Source organism: Hyla sarda, chromosome 1, assembly GCF_029499605.1.
Source record: "Hyla sarda isolate aHylSar1 chromosome 1, aHylSar1.hap1, whole genome shotgun sequence".
NCBI classification, from domain to species: domain Eukaryota; kingdom Metazoa; phylum Chordata; class Amphibia; order Anura; family Hylidae; genus Hyla; species Hyla sarda.
Window position 1 is genome coordinate 357,364,772 of NC_079189.1, and position 22,970 is coordinate 357,387,741.

The 22,970-nt window shown below is 42.1% G+C and overlaps 1 protein-coding gene across 3 annotated transcripts in view; it reads right to left on the minus strand.

Moving 5' to 3' along the window:
• RIC1 (RIC1 homolog, RAB6A GEF complex partner 1) overlaps positions 1 to 22,970 on the minus strand; it is a 132,862-nt gene that overhangs the window by 24,924 nt on the left and 84,968 nt on the right. For 2 of the 3 annotated variants that reach the window (XM_056522015.1, XM_056522029.1), the window contains 7 exons: positions 16,661 to 16,791; positions 7,793 to 7,884; positions 5,362 to 5,450; positions 4,305 to 4,449; positions 3,215 to 3,263; positions 2,452 to 2,595; positions 562 to 765 (listed from right to left, as the gene is read on the minus strand). In XM_056522015.1, coding sequence (XP_056377990.1) covers positions 562 to 765; positions 2,452 to 2,595; positions 3,215 to 3,263; positions 4,305 to 4,449; positions 5,362 to 5,450; positions 7,793 to 7,884; positions 16,661 to 16,791 — 854 coding nt within the window. The remainder of the gene's footprint in view (positions 1 to 561; positions 766 to 2,451; positions 2,596 to 3,214; positions 3,264 to 4,304; positions 4,450 to 5,361; positions 5,451 to 7,792; positions 7,885 to 16,660; positions 16,792 to 22,970) is intronic. The other variant, XM_056522021.1, reaches the window with a different exon arrangement.

Below are 22,970 nucleotides of genomic sequence, written 5' to 3' on the forward strand. Positions count from 1 at the left end.
AACAAACAAACAAACAAAAAAACAGCTGCAATGTAAAATGTTTCATATACAGTATTTCATATCGGGTTAACTATATAGCTGAAAGGCTCTTTTCACACTAAAGGCATTGAATAGAACTTTACAGCAATGCTGGAATGCTGTAGGCTTCAGTTCCATAACTTCTAAACAAAACCGTCATATTTTAACTGTAAACACTCCCTCCTCTTCTAGACTTGATACAAGTCTGAACACTATTATGCGCATACTGAGGAAGGTCAGCACTGACACAACTAAAAGTAACATACAAAAAAAGATAGTTCTATGTTAGATTTAGGATGACCAAATCCAGACAGAAGTCGGACATGTCCTTAGGAAATTAAATATAGTCACATGTACAAACAAAGGTGTTCTGTACAACCCCTTTAAAATGCTGTGTGATTTTATAATAAACCATCCTTGCATCGTGCTTACAGTGCTGGACAATCTTTTTCTACTTTAAAATGAACAGGTACAGAATTTGTCAGCAACACAAATATACACACAAGTAGAAAAGTTATGCCTATCCTCACTAAAGCAAAGTACCTGCACAACGTGCCAGTGTCTATGTCCCAGTAAAGTGCTTAAGCCCTGAGAATCAATATTTCCTACAGGGAATTGACTTCTGTCACGTATAGACTTGTGCTCAGGATGTGATGAAGAGCTTCTAACGTGCTGTGTCTGAGTTGCATCCCCGCAGTTCAAGTACAAGCGATCTTCTCCTTGGAGCAATACTTGCTCTTGGTTGCTCTGTAAAACAGCAATACAGTTTTCTGTTTATTAGAGTTCATTTTTAGCAGCTACTGTTGTATTTTAAAATGCTTTAAAACGACAGTAAAACCCATTTAAAGGTCTCAGATTTGCATATTACCGCTCCATGCAATGTGCAGTTTAGCTATGGTCATCATTTACATTATTCATTGCCCACACTGAGGCTCACAAGCTATATTCCAAAATAATCTATAACTTTATTTTTAAAGTGTGGGAGGAACTAGAGCACCAGAGGGAGAACTGCAAGGCAACAGAACTCTGCCACCAGCTACCAATAGTTTTTAAACTACTGGTCCATCTACGGGGGGGGGGAATTGTCCGGCAATTCTTTGTTTTTCTTCTGTGGGGTGCATATTGAGTTCTTTGAAACACGAATAACAGAAACACAGATCATTAAAGGGTTAGTCTGGCCAAAATGTTCTAATTTAAATATGGATAGGAAGGTCCGGTGCTTCGTGGTTTGGTGTCATGATATCACACACCCGCTTAGCCAATCAGTGGCTGAAGCCAGACACATGGGATGAGCGGGCATGTGATGTTACATTACCAAATCAGGAAGCACAGACAGCGGAGTTCCATTGTACCGACAGCGCTGTGGGAACAAGGTAGGTAATAGGGGTGTGAATCGCCAAGAATTTGGCGATACGATTCGAATCGCGATACCAGTGTGGCGATTCAATATATTCCGATATATCGCGATACCGTCTAGGTGACGATACATCACGATATATCCCGATACATCGCCCACCTGGGAGCATTCATAGATCCCAATAGACGCCGCTGTCAGCTTTGACAGCGGCGATCTAGTAATCCGGTGCTCACTTTTCTCATTTTATCCCGTCCGGGCTGCAAAATAAAAGAAAACGCACTTTTTATCTTGCCTGCCAACGAGCCCCAGGAGCTCCGGTACAGGTGTTCGGTCCCCGGGCTGTACTCTTCTTACTTTCTGTTAGCCCGGCACGTCACACGGAGCTTCAGCCTATCACCAGCAGAGGCGGGACATCGCTGCGGCCAGTGATAGGCTGAAGCTCCGTGTGACGTGCCGGGCTAACAGGAAGTAAGAAGAATACAGCCCGGGGACCAAACACCTGTACCGGAGCTCCGGGGGCTTGTTGACAGGTAAGATAAAGTGCGTTTTCTTTTATTTTGCAGCCCGGACGGGATAACATGAGAAAAGTGTGCACCGGAGTACTCCTTTAATAGCCAGCCGCGGCGATCGCCGCATGCTGGCTATTAGCGGCGGCCCCCGGCTACTGAAATCAGCCGGGGGTCGCATAGTACGGAGCGAGCACGAGTCAGAGCCCGCTCCATACACCCACAGCGACGCCGTGTCAGATCCGGCCTGCCCGGCTCCACAAATGTGGAACTTTTATCTCCTGATGCCCAGGACATGCTGTTCCGGGCGTCAGGAGATAAAAATTCCACATCCCTAAAAGAATCGATTCAAAAATATTTTGAATCGATTCAGTATCGGCAAATGAAAAAAATCGCGATTATCGCGAGAATCGATTTTTTCTTACATCCCTAGTAGGTAAGAAACAATTTTTTAGTTGTTCTTTTTTTTACTTGCCTCCCTGTCCAAATTTTCATTCGAAACAAAATATAAAACACTGATCCGGTGTCATGTCATGCAGGAAAAGTCTCACAGATGCTCAAATCACTTACCATACATGGGTTCACAGTAAGAGCACTCTTAATAAACTGAAATTGGAGTATTCCAGACTGCTTGGGTACAGTTAGGTCACTTGCCACATGTCCAGTGCAATCTGATGGAATTGCCCATAGGTGGTAGCCTTCAGGTCCCCAGCTCTGCAACAATCAAACCGATCATTTCACTTACTTATTTTCATCTATATAGTTATACCATTTGCACTGATTTAGGTAATTTCTTTTGAGGTCTGTTTTTTCCTGACAGAGGTCCAAACCTCTTGTTCCCATATAGTAGAAAAGCTTGCAAAACTAACTATACACATAATTTATTTAGTTCTGTTTATGTATGTATATCCATATATACAGTATATATGCATCTCAGTGTGTATGAACTAACCAGTAATAAAGTAGGTATCCCACAAAAAAAAAATTATAGTATTGGTGATAAGAAGGTGAGGCTGGCATGCTTCCTTACTTGCCCTTACCTGCAAGCCCCTTAATTTACAAACAAGACTGTGTCGGTCAAGTAGGGGCTGTGAGCCATGCCAGGTTGTGGCACTTGGACAGCTCTTCTCTGCCTCCTTGACACTTGGCTTAGAAATAGAAATGCGATTTTGTAGGTTTGGAAACCCCCCATCAGCCCCAGGAAAGGTACAGTTTGTCAGTCCGTTTTCATACTCTAACACATATCCAGCTTTGTCTGCAGCACTTAGCAATAAATATAGCTCACTGGTTTCCTTTAAATAACAGAACAGTCAAAAAAATCTCAATATATTACCATTGAGCTGATTTTCAGTGTTTCTTTCTTTGTGCCATCTGCTCTGTAACTAAAATGATAGTGATTCAATTTTAAAAACATATTTGATAACTTTAAAGAATTAAAGAAGGAACATAAAAGAGAGATTCTAAAGGCAGAAACAAAATGCAGCATGCACACTTTTGTTTTGCTTTATGTCCCAACATTTTATATAAGGCACACCCCAACATGCTGCATTTGGTTTACAAACAGTACATAGGACCCCTTTCAGCACACTCCAAAATTAATACAGACCTCAGATTAGACCCCCCCCCCCTTTACAGACCCATGACCAGACCCCCACTTTTTACAGACCAAAGACTATACACTCCCTTATTTACCATTCCCAGAAAGACCTCAGACCAGAAGATCTTCTATTTACAAGACTGACCCTCTCGTGTTTACAGACCCATGACCAGACACCCCCGTGTCCCATTTACAGACCCCATTCTCATCTCTGGTCTTTCTTACACCTGGGAAAGGAGGGAAGTGTAAGAACAAGTAAGCCCCACGTAAAGAGGCATTTATATGGGGCACCAGGGATGGTTTCTGGCTCCTACATGTGTTCTTGCCCCTTTATGGAAAGCTATAAAGCATACTCAAATGACAATTCCACATAAAATGCAGTATTCCTAAATCTTTTACAATACCAAACTGTATTAGCAGATATATGTCCTTTCTGTAACTGCTGAGTTCCAGCATAGAACTTTCTGAACCATCATCCCAAGGGTGCCAGCATATTAAACAACAATCTAAATTTAGCTGCCACCGCTTCTGCAGTGCCCTGATAACTTCCAGGTGCCGGGCCTGATACATATGTCACATTGCCACTCAGCATATCACTGGCCGAGGCGGGACATCACTGCGGACAACTATTAACCGATCAGCATTGAGATGAGTTAATCACCGGCAACCAAGATGGCACTGGAGAACTGGAGTGGTGATACTGAGGCCAAAAAGTTCTATTCTGGAGTACCCCTTTAACAAGCATTTCTGAGGACAAATAGATACACAGTAAGAGATGAACACAGGTAAAATACAATGCAGTGAGAAGCAATTAGTGATTACTTACGCAAAGTCTCCTCCAAGAGTACAAATCAGATGTGCCCCAAATACACTCCACAGGGAAAATCCTCCACATTCCCAAGTCACCATGACAACACTATTATCAGGTGACCACCGTATTAGCTTCACTGATCCAGTTTTGTTCCAGATATCTAATGTAGTCAGACAAAACAAGAAAATTGCAGGACTGTATAGAGGATCAGGATAGAGCATAAAAAAGGTATAATGCAATAACAACAATAATCCTGATATCTCCTGACAGATATGCCACTATAGATGTCAATCATTTTAAGGGATTTTAAAAATTTAACACACATTCCAAACACATTTGGCTCGAAATATCTGTCGTAATTCCTCCCAAAAGTGTTTGATGGGGTTTAAGTCAGGGATCTGTGTGGGCCAGTCAAGTCCTTGCACATCAAACACACCCAATATGCCTTTACAGACTTTGCTTTGTGCAATAGGGCAGTCATGCTGGAACAGAATAGGGCCTTCCCCAAACTGTTCCCACAAAGAATAAAATATATAATTAGTCTTGTATGGTAAGGCATCTTCCTTAAAGCGTACCTGTCAGATCCCACAAAAAATAAAAATGTCATATATGCATTAAAATATAAATGTTAATAAAAGAAAACTAATTTTTCTTTCTTTTAAGGGAGTTTGTCATCAGTGTCACCCTCTCTAACCTGCTAATACAGACAGGTAGTGTGGGTGACAAATTATAATAATACTCACCTACCTCCCCAATCTGTGGTCACGTTTATCTGTTATCTCCTTCAACCCAGCGGCAGGCTTGGTGCATCGCAAGAGAACGCTGACATCACTGTTGCTTCTACATGGACCCCTCTGCGGCTTGATGTCAGCATGCTCCTGCCGTGCACCTAACCTGCCACAGGATTAAAGATGATAACAGATGAACAGGACTTCAAATCGGGGGTAGGTAAGTGTATAATTCGTGTCAACCGCACTACCTGCCTGTACCAACAGGTTAGTGCGGGTGACACTGATGAGTTTCCTTTTAAAATTAGGTTCACAGAATGAAGAGAGAATTTTTAAGATCTTACCTGGGTACTGCTTAGGAGTGAGCTCCAATTTATGAGAAAGCTGCATAGCGCCAGTTGTGTTGTCTACTGTGTATACCAGCACAGAGCCACTATGGAAGTGAAAGTATATTGGGTTATTATTTTGGAAGTGACAGGGACAAATCAAAGTTGGACACAGTCCTGGCTCACCCCCAAAAATGTATGATGGTCTCATCACAGCGAAAGCATAGAATCTGCCAGCACTGGCTTGTGATGATGTGAGTACAGTTTGCTCCTGCACCATCGCTATAATGTACCAATACATCACAGAGCCTTAATTGCATTCTGCTTATGGCATAACAAGACATGAGGCGGATATGGATTTTCAATCATTTGAAGTTTCAGTAAGCTTTCTTTAGTGGCAGAAGATAGCAGTCAGAATAATTGTATTTAAATGGGAACTGTGACAATTAAAAAAAACACACAAGAAACCCAACAACTTTTGACACATCTCAGAAACATTTAAAACGTTTTCTTGGTTGGGATTCCAGAGCCAAGATAGAGCTGGAAGGAAGTGCTTGGCTAAGTAAAAAGCAACACACTTTAAATGCTATGGACACTCATTTCTTGCATTGTACTTCGTATGATACAACCTGCAAGGTCCTTTTTTTCAGTAAACGCCATTAAGGTGTTTGTGACAGGCCAAGTCTCCTGACCCTTTTTCTTATTTGGTTTATGACCACATCAAAGCTCAACATTAATGTGGTTATAAATCAGCTTAGAAGTTCTTTCAGGAGATGAGAGAAGGGCTGATAAACACAATAGTTTATGTTAGGACAAACTTTGTTCTGAAAAAGCTGTAGAAGAGAAAGTGACTACAAAAAAAAAAAGAAGAACCAAGAGCAATTGCTACTGAACAATCAAGTATACATTTTATTAGAATGTATTAAAATTGTCACTATATGTGACTAACAACAATTAAAACAAAATGACATAACAATGAAGTTGATGTGAATGATGTGATCAGGATCTACCCTGGTATGTAGGTGAGACAGATGTCAGTTATGGGTCTCAATAGCTGACAAGATACATGATAGGGAGGAAACAGTGCTGAAAGGTTCTATATGGATTGCAGTAAATGCAAGCAAGTGATATCTACTACCTCATGATCTATCGTGGGCTAGCCGTTTTGTAGCCAATGAGTGTACTGCAATCTGAATTATATAAAGACATAAGTTGGTTCCTCACTTACCCATAGTGGTGTAATGTGTCCACCGTCCCAACGTACGTTTCGTCACCCGACTTTCTCAAGGGATGCTATCTTAATGTCTGCTATGCCTCCTTATATATACTAAATTTCGTGCCGATTTGCGCAGTTCGGCGCATGTGCAGGGTCCCAACCCTGATGCGCAATGCACTCCCCGCCGCATCACATCCCCGCACACAGGTCACGGATGACATACACAGGTCACGGATGCCAGGAAGAGGGCCCCGCACACAAGCGGAAATCGGCGACAGCGTAAGATCATTGTAAGTAAAACCTAAATGTTTAACCCTATCTGGTCAACCCATGCTACCAAGATATTAGTGAATCTAATAGAACCTTTCAGAACTGTTGAACAAGTGTGATTACTCTGAAACGGTGGACATTACATGTATCCCTATTACATACTTAGTGGGGCACAACTAAAATACAATAACAGTAATTAATATGACAGTTATAAAATAAAGTGAGTGAAAACATTATTACCCAAAATCATATGCAGTGTATATGGGGTCCTAATACATTGGTATATTGAAGTGCAAATTGTGTGAATATTATAATAATCACCATATAGTGCTACATGAAAGAATAATGAAAATGTGAGTAATTGTAATACAGAATATAAAAATAACTGTATATAGTAGCAAAAAAAAAAGAAGAGAAAGTGAGTAACATATTTAAAGGGGTACTACACTGAATTTTTTTTTTTTATCAACTGGTGCCAGAAAGTTAAACAAATTTGTAAATCACTTCTATTTAAAAATCTTAACCCTTCCAGTACTTATCAGCTGCTGTATGCTTCAGAGGAAGTTCTTTTCTTTTTGAATTTCTTTTCAGACAGTTCCTGACATGGGCAGAGGTGTCAGCAGAGAGTACTGTGGTCAGACAGAGGAAGTTCAAAAAGAAAAGAAGCTTCCTGGAAGGGTTAAGATTTTTTAATAGAAGTAATTTACATCTGTTTAACCTTCTGGCACCAGTTGATTTAAAAAAAAAAAATTAACCAGTGGAGACCTATAGGTGCTTTATTTGCATACAATTTGCGCCACAATTTTTTTTTATTTTTTTTTGGTCAGATGTAATTTGCATATACAAACCAGACATGATTGGAATACAGTGTACAGCTTGGTAGCTGCAGTTTAAAAGGGACAAGGTTAGTTACAGCATCCCTTTAAGGATTTTTAATTTTCTATACTTAAACTGGATACTTACTTAGCACATCCAAATGCCATTAATCTGTATTTATTGTTTACTGCCACACAGGTTCCATCAACAACGTCCTGTGCCCAAACCCCATGGATTTGCTGTTAGAATAAGAAATGCAACTTTACTACACAATAAAAATTATTGGATCATTTTACAAAGCAAAAGAAAAAAAAGTAACAAATTGGTAACATACACTGGAACTAAGAAAGCTAAACTAACATGTCACTTGAAGACGACTCATCTGATGCAGTAGAACAATGTTGTTCTTGATAGAAAGTAAAATTGAGACAATGAAATCATACAAATACACCTGTCCAGAATGTCATCAATCTGATATTGTGTGACAATTTTCAACTGCACAAAACACTAATTTCAAGACAACAGTGCAATTATTATGAACGTTTCATTTTAACAAAAGAGTCATTGTGCAATACATATAATAAAAGTGTGTGTTCCCAAACCAAGAGCGCTCTACAAGTGTTTTTCATCAAGACAACAAAATGTGTGCCTTGTTTAACCCCTTACAGGGGTACTTCGCTGGAAACTTTTTTTTTTTTTTTTTTTTTTAAATCAACTGGTGCCGGAAAGTTATACAGATTTGTAAATTACTTCCATTTAAAAATCTTAATCCTCCCAGTACTTAGCTGCTATAATACTCCACAGAAGATTCTTTTATTTTTTAATTTCATTTCTTGTCTGTCTGACCACAGTGCTCTCTGCTGACACCTCTGTCCATGTCAGGAACTGTCCAGAGCAGAAGCAAATCCCCATAGCAAACCTCTCCTGCTCAGTTCCTGACATGGACAGAGGTGTCAGCAGAGAGCTCAGTGGTGAGACAGAAAGGAAAATCAAAATGAAAATAACTTTCTCTGGAGCATACAGCAGCTGATAAGTACTGGAAGGATTAAGATTTTTAAATGGAAGTAATTTACAAATCAGTAACATTTTCTGGCACCAGTTGACTTAATTAAAAAATAAAATATATGTTTTCCAGTGGAGTACCCCTTTAACTCCTTAAGGACGTAGGGCGTACCTGTACGCCCTACGCCCGGTGTTTAAAACGGGGTCACGCTGTGACCCCGCATCACACCGGGTCGGTCCCGGCTGCTAATCATAGCCGGGACCCTGGGCTAACAGCGCGCTGCATCGATCGTTGTGCCGCGCGCTGTTAAAGCGAAAGTTAACGGTTCCCGGCAGCTCAGTCGGGCTGATCGGGAAATCGCGATGTTCCGATCAGCTGCGACACAGGCGGAGGTCTCCTTACCTGTCTCTGCGGCGTCCGATCTTCGATTGATTGCTCCAAGCCTGAGCTACAGGCTTGAGCAATCAGGCCCCTATCTCACTGATCCGTGCAAAGCTATGGCTTTGCAGGGATCAGCATAGGAGATCAGTGTGTGCAGTGTTATAGGTCCCTATGGGAGCTATAACACTGCAAAAAAAAAAAAGTGAAAAAAAAAAAGAAGTTAACAAAAGGTCATTTAACCCCTTCCCTAATAAAAGTTTGAATCACCCCCCTTTTCCCATATAAAAAAAAACTAAAACTGTAAATAAAAATAAACATATGTGGTATTGCCGAGTGCGGAAATGTCCCAACTATAAAAATATATCGTTAATTAAATCGCACGGTCAATGGCGTGCGCGCAAAAAAATTACAAAGTATATAGTGTATTTTTGGTCACTTTTTATATCATGAAAAAATGAATAAAAAGTGATCAAAAAGTCCAATCAATACAAAAATGAGACCGATAAAAACTTCAGAACATGGTGCAAAAAATGAGCCCTCATACCAGCCCGTATGCAGAAAAATAAAAAAGTTATAGGGGTTAAAAAATTCTGCATGTAATGATTTTTTTCCAAAGTACGACAATATCCAACCTATATAAGTAGGGTATCATTTTAACCGTATGGACCTACAGAAGATAAGGTGTTATTTTTACCGAAATATTAACTGCGTAGAAACGGAAGCCCTCAAAAGTTACAAAATGAAATTTTTTCTTCAATTTTGTCACACAATGAATTTTTGTTCCATTTCGCCGTTTTGATTTTTGGGTGAAATGACTAATGTCACTGCAAAGTAGAATTGGTGGCGCAAAAAATAAGCCATCATATGGAATTTTAGTGTCAAAAGATATATTTATTGAAAGCAAGGAAACGGTACAGAGAAGTACATTGCAATCATAGTTAAACAGTATAAAAATACATACAACTAGTTTTGAACCTGATGTAGTCTCATCGTAGACAACAACCGGCAAAAATGCCAACCAACTGGGGCCAGGATCAGTGGACCCGGAGAGGGACGGGGGGTAGGTAAGGATGGGGAAGGCAAGGAGGGTGGGTGATGGAGAAGAAGGGTAAAGGAAGTATCAGTGGGGATAAGTAATCCGTGTTGTGAAATGTTTTAGACCTATTAATACAGTGCATCACAAAGATAGGTAGTATGTCAAGTCCGGGGCATGGGGAGAAGACAGCCATGGTTCCCAAACCTTATCAAAGTTATCTCTGGTGTCAGCTCTAATTGCATTAGGTTTTTCAGATAGCAATATTTGATTTACTCTAGAGACTACCATAGAGCTAGATAGAACATTGGAGCGCCATTTAGACGCCACATGGATCCTGGCCGCCAGCAGAATAAATTAGTTAACTTAAATGAAGCAAAAGACATGCCCTGCGGCCTACGTCCCAATAAGCAGACATCAGGAGAGGGGGACAGTCTAATGTGTAAGACCGAGGAAATTAGGTTTGCTATGTCCGACCAAAATCTCGCCACCTGAGGGCAGGTCCACCATATATGGAGCATGGAACCCGTCTCTCGGCAGCCCCTAAAGCATTCTGAGGACACCTCAGGGTGCATGATGTGCAAGCGAGCTGGCACATAATAAGTCCTGTGTAGGACCTTCAGGGAGGTTTCAACAAGGGAAACCTGCCAACTCCCTTTACTGATTTGAATACAACAATCGTGCCACGTAGATAAGGGCATAGAGACCCCCAGATCCTCTTCCCATTGAGTCATGAAAGGCAGCTTAGTGTCTGGAGGAGGCTTGTTAAGCAAAGCGTAAATGTGAGATAGGGAGCCAGGTCGAGAGGGTGAGTAGATGGCAAGTGTCTCAAAAGAGGTAGGGGAAATCCCCGAAGAGGAGAAGGGAAGAGATAGAAGGAAGGAAAAGATCTGATTAAGTCTATACAATTCAGAAGGTGGAGGAGTATATCTAGCCATAAACATCTCCTTGGTCATAAGGTGGGTGCGAAGGAGAAAATTATGTAGGCGAGTAAGTTTGTGGCGCACCCACCAGTGAAATGGACCCGTGTTGAGGCCTGGAGCAAAAAGGGGGTTATGAAAAATAGTTAAGGCTGGGGACAGAGGAGATTGAAGAGGAGTCTTGAAGCGGACCGATCTCCACAAGAGCAGCGAGTAGCGAGAGAGGAGAGCAGAGGGGGGAATCAAAGTAAATATAGGACTGGATGACCACATAAGAGAGCATAAAGTATGGGGGGAGAGGAGAGTATTTTCCAGAGTAAGCCAGCGAGGTGCACCCGAAACTGCGTTACATAATAACAATTGAGCAAGACGAGCCGCTCTATAATATTTGACGAGGTTGGGGACAGATAGACCCCCAACATTCTTATGGCATCATATGGAATTTTATGTGCAAAATTGAAAGCGTTAGGATTTTTAGAAGGTGAGGAGGAAAAAATGAAAATGCAAAAACGGAAAAACCCTGCGTCCTTAAGGGGTTAAGGACACAGTCCATTTTGGCCTTAAATGGGCACTGTTAGATACAAAAACTTTTGATATGTTGGAAAGCATGCAAAAACAGTAGGTTTTGCAATTGCTTTCATTAGAAAAATTTCAGTATTTCATACAGAAAAAGCCAGTCAAACAACTGCCCTCCCCTGCCTGCTTGGACACATACTAGTCCTGCTGTGTCCACTCGTTGTGGACACACTTCCTTGATTGACAGCTGTGAGTGCAGGGCTCACAGCTGGAAGAAAAATCCTCCTACTGTCAGCTTGTGTCCCGCTACTGTCAGTGAGGACATGCTGGGAGTTGTAGTTCCGCTAATGCTAGGGGAGATGTGAGCAGACAGCATACTGAGAAAGGGGGCGGAGACCTGCACAGTGAGGCCACGCCCCCTTCTTTGGAGAGGAATTCAGACTATTGAGCTAAATTAGAAGTGCAATAAAAAAAAAAAAATAAAGTTACTAGACACAAAAATTAGATGAACATGGTCAGGATTAGGTACCGAGTGATATATTTAAAAAAAAAAAAAAAAAAAAAAAAAAAAAAATTTTTTTTTTTGGGGATCTGACAGGTACGCTTTAAAGACAATTTTATTTTTGCATTTAGTATTTTTTCTCGCCAACAGCCATAACTATGTTATATTTCCATCCACATACCCATGAGGGCTTGTTTTTTGTGCGACCAATTGTACTTTGTAAATACATCACTCATTTGACCATAAAATGTAAGGCAAAAAAAATAAAAAATTTGTGAAGGGAAATTGAAAAGAAAACCGCAATTTTGAGTATTGAAGAGTTTCATTTTTATGCTGTACAATTTATGGCTGCACTGACATGTTCTCTTTATTTTGTGGGTCAATAAGACTAAAAGGATACCATGTTTTGTCTACAAGGCTGTATGAGGACTCACTTTTTGCGCTGTGATATCAGTTTTTAGATGTACCATTTCTGTTTGGATGAAACCTTTTGATTTTTTTTTATGTAAAAAAAATTCTGACATGATGTGACTAGAGATGAGCGGATCAAATCTGACAAATCCGAATTAGTTACGAATTTCATGAAAATTCGATTTGCATGGAATGCGAATATTGACGAGATTCTATAGTGCGAATCGCTTCATTAAACTCCATTTAGTGCGGTCCAGGCTCCAGGGCATCTAAAATGGCGGATTCACATGTGAGGACATGGGGCAAGGAATCCTGGGAAGGCAGGAACAAAGGTAAGCGGGATGACCCCGAATCATATGCAACATGGAGCCTGACAGCAGCCAGCCATCCCTTTGATGCCACAGCCCTATATAATCGGCAGCCACATTTCGGCTAGTCACTTTGTTATTCATCATTTCACTGCAGAGAGATAGAGAGGGACCAACAGCGCTGTGCACTACACAGACAAGCTTTTTCCAGCAGCGTTTCACCTCCTAGTCACATCAGCCTTCTGGAGGACAGAGAGCAGTGTGGTTTTCATAGAATTTTTTTTTTGCAGCCATTAATCTCCTAGCCACTTTCTACAGCATTGTATTACAGAGAGGGGAGGAGAGCTGTGTGTTGCCTCATAGGTTTGAACAAGCTGGCTCAGCTGGAGAAACGTTAGGAGAGGAGGGGGGAATACGTTTTTAGCACAACTCTGTCTTTGTTCCACAACAAATGGTCTGCTGGTTATAAGAGTCTGCAGACGGTATAATACATACCCAGCAGTCCAGAGAAAGTGCAATTTTGGGTTTAGTACAAAGCGACTGTGTGCTGCAGCACTATTGTGTACTGCTGGTGTTGTGCACAAATACTTATTTAAGAGTACTGTAGCACATTTTTTCTGCCCTCATAAGTGCATACCACATACCTACATCTAAGTAGTGTACTATTTTGAACCTGTTAATCTGTCAAGGGCCTAGATACTGTGAAAGGCCAGGCAAAAGTACACACCTGCTGCTGTTCTAGACATATACTGTTTTAAGCGTAGTGAAGCATATTGTACTCCCGTCATATAGAGAAGTGCCAGGACGTGCACAGAGGAGTGGCAGAGGCCTAAATTCATCAGGCGCAGGCAGAGGTCGCAGCAGAGTAGAGGCATGTGGCAGCAGGAGTCCCAGTGAGAGGTCTGAGCTCCCTGTGTCAGCTAGCGGTCGTGTCTCAACCAGCAACCCAGCAGCCGTGATTGGTTCACTCGGTCATCCACTTCATCCCAAGTGACATCCGATACCCCCAGTCAACAGTCGGTGGGACTCAACTCTCAGTTGGCATGGTCCTCATGCTGCTGCCTCCAGGCTCTGTCATTGTGCCACCATATGGTCTCTTCATGCTGATGCTGCCTCCAGGCTCTCTCATTGTGCTGCTATATGTTCTCCTCATTCTGATGCTGCCACCTCCAGGCTCTCTCATTGTGCTGCTCTATGGTCTTCACATGCTGATGTTACCACGTCCAGGCTGTCATTGTGCTGCTATATGGTCTCCTCATGCTGATACTGCCACCTCCACAACTTTTTGTGCGACTTTTGTAGGTAAGCAAAAAACACCTAAGCAATTTGCAGTTTTCACTTAGCAGTGGTCGGGAATTTATCAAGTGTGAAAGTCGCTTGTAAGCAAAAAAAAAAAGTCGCAAGTGTAAGCCTGGCTTACAAATTTGCTTTTGACAGCATTTTTAAAAAGTCCCGCAAAAAGTTGCAGGTTAGCTCACCGACACCTGCTCACATCTACCACCTGTCCACAAGTTGTTGGGACTACAACTTCCAGCATGTCCTCACTGTAAGGGCATGCTGGGAGTTGTAGCTCTACAGTAGCTAGCGGGTGGGTGGTGGATGCGAATGTATGGACGGGGAGCGGAGCTTTACAAAAAGTTGCACGAAAAAGACATGCTGGGAGTTGTAGTGGTGCATCGCACGCGGGCAGGTGACAAGCTTGTCACCTGCCCGCCCTGTACCACTACAACTCCCAGCATGTCCTTATTGTAAGGGCATGCTGGGAATTTTACTCCTGCAGAGCCCGCGGGAGATGTGCGGGTGAGCGACAAGGTTGTGACTCGACAACACATCATCTTCGCGCCTGCGCTGCACCACTACAACTCCCAGCAAGTCTTAACTGTAATGGCATGCTGGGAATTGTAGAAGTGCGGTGGGTGGGCGGAAGATGTGCTGGCGGGTGACAAGCTTGCAACCCGCCCACACATCTCCCGCCCGTGCAACACGACTACAACTCCCAGCATGCCCTTACAGTAAGGACATGCTGAGAGTTGTAGTCGTGTGGCAGGTGGGTGACAAGCTTGTCACATGCCCCCACTGCTTGACTACAACTGCCAGTATGCCCTTACTTTAAGGGCATGCTGGGAGTTGTAGTCATGCGGCGGGGCAGGTGACAAGCACATCGCTCGCCTGCCTGTGTCACAAGACTACAACTCCCAGCATGTCCTTACTATAAAAGCTTGCTGGGAGTTGTAGTTATGTGGTGTGGCAGGCACATCTCCCACCCACACCACACAACTAAAACTCCCAGCATGTCCTTACTGCAAGGGCATGCAGGAAGTTGTAGTCATGCGGCGCGGGTGGAAGGAGATGTGCGAGCAGGTGACAAGTTTCCATGACATGCTTGTCACATCTCCTATCAGCCCGCCGTCACATGACTACTAACACACCCAGCTTGCCCTTACAGTTAGGATATGCTGGAAGTTGTAGTGGTGCTGGATCGGAACGCGACAATAAATGCACTAACCTATTTTCCGCATTTTTTTCTTCTTCTCATTTCAGATCAGTGTATCCTGTGGACTACTACAATGATATGGTTGGGGAGTGTTATTTTTTTATTTTTTTTTTTAAATAAAAGTTGCTTTAAACGTGTTTTTTTATTTTACTTCACAGGCTTAGTAGAGCAAGCCATCTTATAGACGGAATCCATTACTAAGCCGGGGCTTAGAGTTAGCCCCAAAAACAGCTAGTGCTATCCCCCAATTATTACCCTGGTACCAACCGCCCTGGTGTCGGGAAGAGCCGGTACCAAAAGGCCCGCAGCATCAAAAATGGCGCTCTTGTGCCTGGGTGGTAACAGGCTGGCATTATTTAGGCTGGGGAGGGCCAGTAACAATGGTCCTCGTCCACCCAGGTAACGTCAGGCTGGTTGGTATCTGGCTGAGAATAAAAATAGGGGGAACCCTTTGCCTTTTTTAATTTATTTCTTTATTTATTTAAATATTTATGAAAAAACATGTGGGATTCCCCATATCTTTATTCTCAGCCAGATACCAACCAAGCAGCAACAGCTCGACATTACCAGGGTGGGCTAGGACCATTTTTACTGGCCCACCCCAGCCTAAATAACGCCAGCCTGTTAATGCCTAGGCTCAGGAGCTCCATTTTTGATGCTCTGGGCCTGATGGTACCGGCTCTTCCTGGCAACCCTGTGGTGGTGGGTACCGGGGTAATAATTGGGGGTTAGCACTAGCTGTTTTTGGGGCTAACGCTAAGCCCCGGCTTAGTAATGGATTCCATTTATAAGATGGCTTACACAACTAAGCCTGTTAAGTAAATAAAAAAAATACGTTTATAAAAAAACAACTTTTATGTAAAAAAAAAAAAAACACTCCCCCACAAGCCCTTGTTAACTATTTTATTATCATTAAACCCCCCAAAAAACGCTGGTCTTTGTAGTCCAAAGGATTCACGGATCTGAAATGAGAAGGAAAAAAAAAATGGGTTAGTACATTTAGGGTAAAAAAAAAAAAAGTGGTAAAAAAATGCAACAAACACTCAAATATAATTTTATATAATATATATATATATTTTTATATATATAAAATATATATATTAGCACTTTTTTCACAGCTGCGACTTGAGGTGAGGGTTACAAATTGGTGTTTTATAGATTTTTGCTTATGTGTGCTAAAAAAATAAAATAAATGATATTCAAAAGTGATTTCTTGTTTTTTTGCTTATTTGAGCCAAATTTATTAACCCCCTATGATAGTTTAATAAATATGTCATACATAAGCAAAGCCAAAGCAAGAAATAATGTCTACAGAACTCACTTACCAAAAAACCAATGATAAATGTCCTTCTTTGTGTTTTGGAATCACTGATGAAGAGTTATTGTGGAATTTTTTACCAGGCACAATTAAGGTCTATAACCATCCTATTACTAGCTGCACACTTACATCTGCTGTACTTGACACTGGTGTGATGAATCCAATGCGACCATCATTAAAAACAACAGCAAACCCATCGAGAGTTACACAGTGCTCCATATCCCGGATGTGGACACCCTCAAAATCTAAGAATGAACCTGCTGGGGAGAATATAGAAAAACAAACAGTGATACACAGCCCAAGTTTATACGAGTATCTGCAAATTAGACAATTTGAATCAGCATAAAATGGCAGAAATGTATCAATCTGTTCAACACACTTCGCATAGCAAAGCAATTGTCAAACTGTTACATTTTGACACACCAGAGCAAATTAATCTATAATCACAGGACTACCCCCCTTTAACCTTTTTTTTTTATTTTATATAGTCTTGTTCAGTGACTGGAACATTTACCAGGTAAAAATATCAAACTCTCATGAAAAGTCTGTTCTAAGCAATAGGAGTTATTTTTCAAATAAATGTGTCCAGGCTGTGTGATACAATACCCAGCAGCCTGGTTATCACAGTGCCCGATCTTTTGCAAAATTCACTTTCTGTAGCTGCACACAATACATCCCATTGCCACTCATTGCCAATCACTGTTTGCAGTGGTGACCCATCTCAGCCAGTGATTGGCTGACTGTCAACGTGACATGCCGCCTGTAACTTCAGGAAGTAAAGTTCACTGGAGACCGGGAACCGTGATAACGAAGCTGTGGGAGAGCGGGGAGGTAAGTATATGCTCTTTTTTAATGTTATCACACAGCCTGGGCACATGAATCACAAAAAGTTTCGGCTGGATAACCCCTTTAACCACTTAGGGACCCAGGGCGATCAAAGTTTGGGGGGGCTTTTTCTCCTTTTACCCCTTATGAAAAGGAAAAAGTTGGGGTCTACACCAGCCTGTAAGTGTAAAAAAACAAAAAATTTTACACTAACGTGCTGGTGTTGCCCCATACTTTTTATTTTCACAAGAGGTAAAAAGAAAAAATTTGTAACGTAATTTCTCCTGAGTACGGAAATACCCCATATGTGGACGGAAAATGTTCTGAGGACGCACAACAAGGCTCATGAGTGAGCGGGCACTATGTACATTTGAGGCCCAAATTGGTGATTTGCACAGGGGTGGCTGATTTTACAGCGGTTGTGACATAAACGCAAAATAAATACCGACATGTGACCCCATTTTGGAAACTACACCCCTCACGGAACATAACAAGGGGTATAGTGCGCCTTAACACCTCACAGGTGTTTGACGAATTTTCATTAACCACTTAAGGACCCATGACGTACCGGTATGTTAGGAGTTCCCTCCCGTTCTATAACGCGGGGCCACGCCTGGGTCGGGCCTGGCCTCTAACAACGGCCGGGACCCTTGGCTAATAGTGTACGGCACTGATCGCGGTGCCGCGTGCTATTAATCCTTTAGACGGGGCGTTCAAAGTTGATCGCAGTGTCTAAAGTGAAACTAAACTAATGCCGGTTAGCTCAGGGGGCTGTTCGGGATTGCCGCGGTGAAATCGCGGCATCCCGAACAGCTGTAGGACACGAGGAGGGTCCCCTTACCTCAGGCACTGAACAGTCATTCGGTGATCGGACACCGAATGACTGCTCAGTGCCTGAGATCCAGGCATGAGCAGTCAAGTGACAGAATCATCGACCAGTGGTTTTCTATGAGAAACCATTGATCAATGTAAAAAGATCAGTGTGTGCAGTTTTATAGTCCCCTATGGGAGCAATAACATTGCAAAAAAAAAAAAAAAGTGAGAAAAAAAAAAAGTTTATAAAGATCATTTAGCCCCTTCCATAATAAAAGTTTGAATCACCCCCATTTTCCCATTAAAACAAAACAACTGTGTAAATAAAAATAAAATGAAACATGTGGTATCGTCGTGTGTGGAAATGTCCGAATTATAAAAATATATAATTAATTTAACCGCACAGTCAAAGGCGTACGTGCAAAAAAAATTCCAAAGTCCAAAATTGCATATTTTTGGTCACTTTTCATAACATGAAAAAATGAATAAAAAGTGATCAATAAGTCCGATCAATACAAAAATGGTACCGCTAAAAACTTTCAAAAGTAAGCCCTCATATCGCCCCATACGTGGAAAAGTAAAAAAAAAGTTAGAGGTCAGAATATAACAATTTTAAACGAATACATTTTAGTGAATTTTTTTTTTTCATTTACACATCCAACTTTAACGAAAAGTCGTCAAACACCTGTGGGGTGTTAAGGCTCACTGGACCCATTGTTACGTGCCTTGAGGGGTGTAGTTTCCAAAATGTTTGCTGTTCTGGCACCATAGGGGCTTCCTAAATGTGACATGACCCCCAAAAACCATTTCAGAAAAACTCACTCTCCAAAATCTCCACCGTCGCTCCTTCCCTTCTGAGCCCTCTACTGCGCCCGCCGATCACCTGACATCCAAATATGAGGTATTTTCTTACTCGAGAGAAATTTGGTTACACATTTTAGGAAGATTTTTCCTTTTACCACTTGTAAAAATTCAAAAACTGTGTCTACAAGAACAGGCCAGTGTAAAAAATGAAGATTTTGAATTTTCTCCTTCAATTTGCTGCTATTCCTGTGAAAAAACCTTTTGAATGTCATTTTGAATATTTTGAGGGGTGCAGTTTTTATAATGGGGTCATTTATGGGGTATTTCTAATATGAAGACCCATCAAATCCACTTCTGATGCCCTCTGATGTCTTCAAAAAGAAAAAACATTCAACTTTATGATGGAAACATAAAGTAGACGTATTGTATATGTGAATCAATATATAATTTTTTTGGAATATTAATTTTCCTTATAAGCAGAGAGTTTCAAAGTAAAAAAAAAATGCAAACTTTTAAATTTTTTCCATAAAATTTTAGCATTTTTCACCAAGAAATGATGCAAGTATCGACAAAATTTTACCACTAATATAAAGTAGAATATGTCACGAAAAAACAATCTCTGAATCAGAATGAAAGGTAAAAGCATCCCAGAGTTCTTAACGTTTAAAGTGACAGTGGTCAGATGTGCAAAAAATGGTCGGGTCCTACAGTGAAAATTGGCTGGGTCCTTAAGGGGTTAAAGGGGAACTCTGGTGGAAAACTTTTTATATATTTTTTTTTTTTAACCCCCTTAAGGACCCATGACGTACGCGTACGTCATGAGTCCCGGTCCTGCGATATAACGCGGGGTCACACGGCGACAAGTGAAGCCGGGACCCGCCGCTATTAACCCTTTAGCCGCGCGCTCAAAGCTGAGCCGCGCGGCTAAAAACGAAAGTGAAAGTGCCCGGCTAGCTCAGGGAGCTGTTCGGGATCGCCGCGGCATAATCGCGGCATCCCGAACAGCTGTAGCACAGGAGGAGGTCTTCTTACCTTCTCCTGCGCTGTCCGATCGCCGAATGAATGCTTCAAGCCTGAGATCCAGGCTTGAGCATTCAATCGCCGAAAACACTGATTGATCCATCTCCATAGGAATGGATCAATCAGTGTAAAAGATCAGTTAATGCAATGTTATAGCCCCCTATAGGAGCTATAATATTGCATAAGAAAAGTGTAAAAAAAATCATTAACCCTGTCAATTATCCCTTCCCCTAATAAAAGTTTGAATCACCCGGCATTTCAAAGAATAAAAAAAACACAGTGTAAATAAAAATAAACATATGTGGTATCGCCGCGTGCGGAAATGTCCGACTTATAAAAATATACCGCTTTTTAAACCGCACGTTCAATGGCGTACGCGCAAAAAAATTCCAAAGACCAAAATAGCGCATTTTTGATCACTTTTTATACCACAAAAAAGAATAAAAAGTGATCAAAAAGTCTGATCAGAACAAAAATGGTACCGTTAAAAACTTCAGATCACAGCGCAAAAAATGAGCCCTCATAGCGCCCTGAACACAGAAAAATAAAGTTATAGGGGTCAGAAGATGACCATTTTAAACGTATACATTTTCCTGCATGTATTCATGATTTTTTCTGAAGTGATACAAAATCAAACCTATACAAGTAGGGTATCATTTTAACCGTATGGACATACAGAATAAAGATAAGGTATCATTTTTGCTGAAAAATGTTCTGCGTGAAAACGGAAGCCCCCAAAACGTACAAAATAGTGTTTTTTCATCAATTTTGTCGCACATTGATTTTTTTTCCCGTTTCACCGTAGATTTTTGGGTAAAATGACTAATGTCATTACAAAGTAGAATAAGTGACGCAAAAAATAAGCCATCATATAGAATTTTAGGTGAAAATTTTAAAGAGTTATGATTTTTTAAAGTTAACGAGGAAAAATTGAAAATGAAAAAAAAACGGAAAAGGCCCGGGTCCTTAAGGGGTTAAAGCAACTGGTGCCAGAAAGTTAAATAGATTTGTAAATTACTTCTATTAAAAAATCTTAATCCTTTTAGTACTTTTTAACAGCTGAATGCTACAGAGGAAGTTCTTTACTTTTTGAATTTCTTTTTGTGTTGTCCACAGTGCTCTCTGCTGACACCTCTGTCCATGTCAGGAACTGTCCAGAGCAGCATAGGTTTGCTATGGGAATTTTCTCCTGCTCTGGACAGTTCCTGATACGGGCATCAGGTGTCAGCAGAGAGCACTGTGGACAACACAGCTGCTAAAAAGTACTGAAAGGATTAAGATGTATTAATAGAAGTAATTTACAAATCTGTTTAACTTTCTGGCACCAGTTCATTAAAAAAATTATGAAAGAAAAAAGTTTTCCACCGGAGTACCTTTTTAAGGTGAAAATGGGCTGGGTCCTTAAGGGGTTAAAAAGGATACCCGTCAGAGAAATCCTACCATATTTTTTTTCCCTTTTTGTATAGGACAGGGGGTACTCAACTATTTTTAGTGAGGGTTGGCTTATCCAAGTCTGCCATCCGGTGAAGGTCCGAGCTGAACGCTAAGGCCTGTTTCACAAATAGCGATCTCCGTGCCACGAAGGAAAGAGCAAACAAGTAACTAAAGTGTGGAGGATGTATGACCTGAATACTGCCACACACTGTGCCCCTGAATATAATACTGCCGCACACTGTGCCCCTGAATATAATACTGCCGCACACTGTGCCCCTGAATATAATACTGCCACACACTGTGCCCCTGAATATAATACTGCCACACACTGTGCCCCTGAATATAATACTGCCAAACAGTGAGCCCCTGGTATATTACTCTCACACACTGTACCCCTTGAATACTGCCACACACTGAACCTCTGTGCCCCCAGAATTAGAGATGCCGTTGATCCCCCAGCATTAGAGATGCCGTTGATCCCCCAGCATTAGAGATGCCGTTGATCCCCCAGCATTAGAGATGCCGTTGATCCCCCAGCATTAGAGATGCCGTTGATCCCCCAGCATTAGAGATGCCGTTGATCCCCCAGCATTAGAGATGCCGTTGATCCCCCAGCATTAGAGATGCCGTTGATCCCCCAGCATTAGAGATGCCGTTGATCCCCCAGCATTAGAGATGCCGTTGATCCCCCAGCATTAGAGATGCCGTTGATCCCCCAGCATTAGAGATGCCGTTGATCCCCCAGCATTAGAGATGCCGTTGATCCCCCAGCATTAGAGATGCCGTTGATCCCCCAGCATTAGAGATGCCGTTGATCCCCCAGCATTAGAGATGCCGTTGATCCCCCAGCATTAGAGATGCCGTTGATCCCCCAGCATTAGAGATGCCGTTGATCCCCCAGCATTAGAGATGCCGTTGATCCCCCAGCATTAGAGATGCCGTTGATCCCCCAGCATTAGAGATGCCGTTGATCCCCCAGCATTAGAGATGCCGTTGATCCCCCAGCATTAAGGATGCCGTTGATCCCCCAGCATGAAGGATGCCGTTGATCCCCCAGCATGAAGGATGCCGTTGATCCCCCAGCATGAAGGATGCCGTTGATCCCCCAGCATGAAGGATGCCGTTGATCCCCCAGCATGAAGGATGCCGTTGATCCCCCAGCATGAAGGATGCCGTTGATCCCCCAGCATGAAGGATGCCGTTGATCCCCCAGCATGAAGGATGCCGTTGATCCCCCAGCATGAAGGATGCCGTTGATCCCCCAGCATGAAGGATGCCGTTGATCCCCCAGCATGAAGGATGCCGTTGATCCCCCAGCATGAAGGATGCCGTTGATCCCCCAGCATGAAGGATGCCGTTGATCCCCCAGCATGAAGGATGCCGTTGATCCCCCAGCATGAAGGATGCCGTTGATCCCCCAGCATGAAGGATGCCGTTGATCCCCCAGCATGAAGGATGCCGTTGATCCCCCAGCATGAAGGATGCCGTTGATCCCCCAGCATGAAGGATGCCGTTGATCCCCCAGCATGAAGGATGCCGTTGA